We start from the raw sequence: 5,000 nt of genomic DNA on the forward strand, positions 1-5,000 counted from the left end.
GTGTGTGTGTGTGTGTGTGTGTGTATGCGTGTGTGTTCGTTTGCCATGTTTTAAAATCACTCCTTGTTTCAAAATTTTCATTATATATATTTAACGCAATATTTTTCATCTTATTCTCTCTCTCTCTCTCTTTCATCAACTATTAATCTTGTGTCAGTCAGGGGGGTGAGGTCAAAGGTCACAGCATACACAGGAACACTGGGGTGGCTGTGACGGCAAGCAGTAGTCACAGCAGCACAGCACAGTGGTGTTCCGTAGGGCTGTGTTAGGGCGTTCCTATACCACCCTGTTGAAGTATTTACCAAACCTGTTACTGTTTGACTTTCCTTTGTATTCCTTTGTGTTCCTCCTCCAGCTGTACCTCTTAATGAAGTCATGGCCCCCCCTGTCCCCCGAGGCGGCCCTGGAGCTGCTGGCCGGACCCTCTGCTGACCCAGTTGTGCGCTGCCTGGCCACCAAACACCTGGACCGCGCCCTGTCAGATGATGCCCTAATGCAGGTGAGGGCCAGGAGGAGGAGGAGGAGGAAGAACAGGAGGAGGAGGAGGAAGAGGAACAGGAGGAGGAGGAGGAGGAGTTGATAGTTGTAGCAGCTTTTATTGACAATGTGTTGCTGTGTTGTGCCTCTGAGTATTTGTGCTGTACAAGACACACACACACACACACACACACACACACACACACACACACACACACACACACACACACACACACACACACACGCTTTGATTTAGATAATTTAAGTCATATGCTTCAAATCAAAACAACACACCCCAGCTCACCCCAACACACCCCAGCTCACTTCAACACACCTCATCTCACCCCAACACCCCAGCTCACCCCAACACCCCAGCTCACTTCAACACACCTCATCTCACCCCAACACCCCAGCTCACCCCAACACCCCAGCTCACTTCAACACACCTCATCTCACCCCAACACCCCAGTTCACCCCAACACCTCAGCTCACCCCAACACCCCAGCTCACCCCAACACCCCAGCTCACCCCAGCTCACCCCTTCCAGTACATGCTGCAGCTGGTCCAGAGCTTGAAACACGAACCACACCTAGAGTCCCCACTGGTGTGTGTCTTGCTGCGACGCGCCCTCACCAACGCCACTCTGGGACACACACTCTTCTGGCACCTCAAGTGAGAGAGAGAGAGAGAGAGAGAGAGAGAGAGAGAGATGAATATTGTAAGAAAATTCCCATTAAAAATTCTCATTCACATTCCAAAAAGCTCAAAAATTAATTCCAGCATTCCCATTCCCACATTCCCACATTCCAGGGCGGAGTGTGGTGTGTGGGTGCGAGGGGAGGGTGTGCTGGCGGTGGTGGAGGCGTACTGTCGAGGCCTGGGTGTGGCGGGGGCGGCGGGGCTGGCCAGGCAGGTGACGGCTGTGTCCACCATGGCCTCCCTGGCACACTGCATCAGAGAGGGGGCCGACGGGGGGAAGGTGAGTGAGAGAGAGAGAGAGAGAGAGATAATGTATGTGAGAGAGAGAGAGAGATGAGTGAGTGTGTGTGTGTGTGTGTGTGTGTGTGTGTGTGTGTGTGAGAGAGAGAGAGAGAGAGAGAGAGAGAGAGAGAGAGAGAGAGAGAGAGAGAGAGAGAGAGAGAGAGAGAGAGAGAGAGAGAGTATGTGTGTGTGTGTGTGTGTGTGTGAGAGAGAGAGAGAGAGTGTGTGTGTGTGTGTGTGTGTGTGTGAGAGAGAGAGAGAGAGAGAGAGAGAGAGAGAGAGAGAGAGAGAGAGAGAGAGAGAGAGAGAGAGAGAGAGAGAGAGAGAGAGAGAGAGAGACCTAACTTAACCAAACACACACACACACACACACACACACACACACACACACACACACACACACACACACACACTAACCTAACCTAATTTAACAGAAAACGGAATATTTCAAGGAGAGACTGAAGGAGGCAGAGTTCTCCCACCCTCTACAGCACCTCCCCTCACCCCTTCACCCTGGCATCACCCTGGGGCGGCTCAGGGTGTCCGAGTGCAGGGTGATTGAGTCCGCCAGGTGCCCCCTCCTCCTGGCCTGGGACGCCCCCTCGGACAGCACCCCTCACCCCCCTGCCATTATCTTCAAGTGTGGCGATGGTAGGTGTGTGTGTGTGTGTGTGTGTGTTTTAATGGAGCTGTGTTGCTTTGTGGGTGTTTTGTGAGGTCCTTTAGTCCCATTTCCTTCAGTCGTTCTTCATATGTGAGGTCCTTTAGTCCCATTTCCTTCAGTCGTTCTTCATATGTGAGATCCTTTAGTCCCATTTCCTTCAGACGTTCTTCATATGTGAGGTCCTTTAGTCCCATTTCCTTCAGTCGTTCTTCATATGTGAGGTCCTTTAGTCCCATTTCCTTCAGTCGTTCTTCATATGTGAGGTCCTTTAGTCCCAACACCATCTGCTCTGGTATAAAATTTTCTCTATATTTCTGAGTCAGTGAAGTGCTACATTAAGATTGGTGTGGTGTTTGGTGTTGTGGTGTTGGTGTTCATGTCTCTGCCTGGGTGATGCTTTTAATGTGGCAGTGTAAAAATGTAAGGTATTAACTCACCACACCACACCACACCACACCACACCACACCACACAACACCACCTTCTCAATGTTGTAAGTGAATTATGGGTAACAAACACCACAGATTCAACACCAGTCCTTTCAATACTGGGACATTTTTACCTTGAGTTTTGTGTACCATTAAGAGGGTGTATGGAGGGCAGAAGATTAATGGCCACAGTCTTCACTATTTTAATTGAGTTTTGTGTACCATTAGACCATTTTATTGACATTAGCAAGGGTCTATGGAGGGCAGAAGATTAATGGCCACAGTCTTCACTATTTTAATTGAGTTTTGTGTACCATTAGACCATTTTATTGACATTAGCAAGGGTCTATGGAGGGCAGAAGATTAATGGCCACAGTCTTCACTATTTTAATTGAGTTTTGTGTACCATTAGACCATTTTATTGACATTAGCAAGGGTCTATGGAGGGCAGAAGATTAATGGCCACAGTCTTCACTATTTTAATTGAGTTTTGTGTACCATTAGACCATTTTATTGACATTAGCAAGGGTCTATGGAGGGCAGAAGATTAATGGCCACAGTCTTCACTATTTTAATTGAGTTTTGTGTACCATTAGACCATTTTATTGACATTAGCAAGGGTGTATGGAGGGCAGAAGATTAATGGCCACAGTCTTCACTATTTTAATTGAGTTTTGTGTACCATTAGACCATTTTATTGACATTAGCAAGGGTCTATGGAGGGCAGAAGATTAATGGCCACAGTCTTCACTATTTTAATTGAGTTTTGTGTACCATTAGACCATTTTATTGACATTAGCAAGGGTCTATGGAGGGCAGAAGATTAATGGCCACAGTCTTCACTATTTTAATTGAGTTTTGTGTACCATTAGACCATTTTATTGACATTAGCAAGGGTCTATGGAGGGCAGAAGATTAATGGCCACAGTCTTCACTATTTTAATTGAGTTTTGTGTACCATTAGACCATTTTATTGACATTAGCAAGGGTCTATGGAGGGCAGAAGATTAATGGCCACAGTCTTCACTATTTTAATTGAGTTTTGTGTACCATTAGACCATTTTATTGACATTAGCAAGGGTCTATGGAGGGCAGAAGATTAATGGCCACAGTCCTCACTATTTTAATTGAGTTTTGTGCACCATTAGACCATTTTATTGACATTAGGAAGGGTCTATGGAGGGCAGAAGATTAATGGCCACAGTCCTCACTATTTCAATCCCCCACATGAGTTTCTGAAGCTGTACAGAATCACCAAATAGTCACCAGAGTGAATATGGAAACACGTCACGCTACTGAAGGGGTGAAGACATTTAGCTTGTAACAATTCAGTGTCTCCTATCACATCGCATCACCAAGGCCTGTATTCTAAAACGCCCTGCTCTCTCAGTCACTGTTTTCCAAAGGCTCCAGTTGAAGATACTCATGTTTTTAAGGGTGTTTTTGTGCTTCTGGTGGTACATTGGTAAGATTTATGGTTTGTTGAAAGGAAAAACTGCCTTAAAAACCCGCCAGATCTCTGTGGGGACCTGAAAAATTATCGTAGTGAGAGAATGAAATGTTTTAGTATACAGACAAAAATTTGAGATACATATATATAATTACACATTTCCCTCTCTCTCTATCTCTCTCTCTCTCTCTCTCCCTCCCCTTCAGATCTCCGTCAAGACATGCTGTGCCTCCAAATTTTGACTCTAATGGCCCGTCTGTGGTCTGAGGAGGGGCTGGAGCTTCCCCTGGTGCCCTACCGATGCCAGGCCACCACCAGAGACCAGGGGCTGATAGAGGTGGTCCCCGGGGCGGCCACTGTGTACGGCATTCAGCGTGTGTCTACCCTGGGGGCCATCCAGGTGGATTCCTCACAGCTGTACAAGTGGATCAAGGAGAAGAACTGTACTGAGAGGTGAGTCTGGGGTGGATTGAGGTGCTGGGGTGGATTTGGGGTGCTGGGGGTGGATTTATGGGTGCTCGGGGTGGATTGGGGTGCTAGGGGTGGATTTGGGGGTGTTTGGGATGTTTTGAGGGGAAAATGGGTTTGTGAGGGGAAATTGTGTTTTAAGGTGTTTTGAGGGAAAATGTGTGTTTTGGGGTGTTTTGAGGAAAATGTGTGTTTTGGGGTGTTTTGAGGGAAAATGTGTGTTTTGGGGTGTTTTGAGGGAAAATGTGTGTTTGGGGTGTTTTGAGGAGAAAATGTGTGTTTTGGGGTGTTTTGAGGAAAATGTGTGTTTTGGGGTGTTTTGAGGGAAAATGTGTGTTTTGGGGTGTTTTGAGGAGAAAATGTGTGATTTTAAGGTGTTTTGAAGAGAAAATGTGTGTTTTGGGGTGTTATGAAGGAAAATGTGTGTTTTGGGGTGTTTTGAGGGAAAATGTGTGTTTTGGGGTGTTATGAAGGAAAATGTGTGTTTGGGGTGTTTTGAGGAAAATGTGTGTTTTGGGGTGTTTTGAGGAAAA

General features: G+C 46.6%; 1 protein-coding gene across 2 annotated transcripts in view; it reads left to right on the forward strand.

Annotated features, from left to right (window-relative positions):
• Nucleotides 1–5,000, forward strand: part of LOC123502866 (phosphatidylinositol 4,5-bisphosphate 3-kinase catalytic subunit alpha isoform-like) — a 25,939-nt gene that overhangs the window by 8,689 nt on the left and 12,250 nt on the right. Inside the window, exons 9-13 of one of the 2 annotated variants that reach the window (XM_045252148.1) lie at nt 356–499; nt 1,025–1,149; nt 1,288–1,456; nt 1,893–2,109; nt 4,206–4,452. In XM_045252148.1, the coding sequence (XP_045108083.1) occupies nt 356–499; nt 1,025–1,149; nt 1,288–1,456; nt 1,893–2,109; nt 4,206–4,452 (902 nt within the window). The remainder of the gene's footprint in view (nt 1–355; nt 500–1,024; nt 1,150–1,287; nt 1,457–1,892; nt 2,110–4,205; nt 4,453–5,000) is intronic. The other variant, XM_045252156.1, reaches the window with a different exon arrangement.

The sequence above is a fragment of the Portunus trituberculatus genome, chromosome 2, assembly GCF_017591435.1.
Source record: "Portunus trituberculatus isolate SZX2019 chromosome 2, ASM1759143v1, whole genome shotgun sequence".
Lineage (NCBI taxonomy): Eukaryota > Metazoa > Arthropoda > Malacostraca > Decapoda > Portunidae > Portunus > Portunus trituberculatus.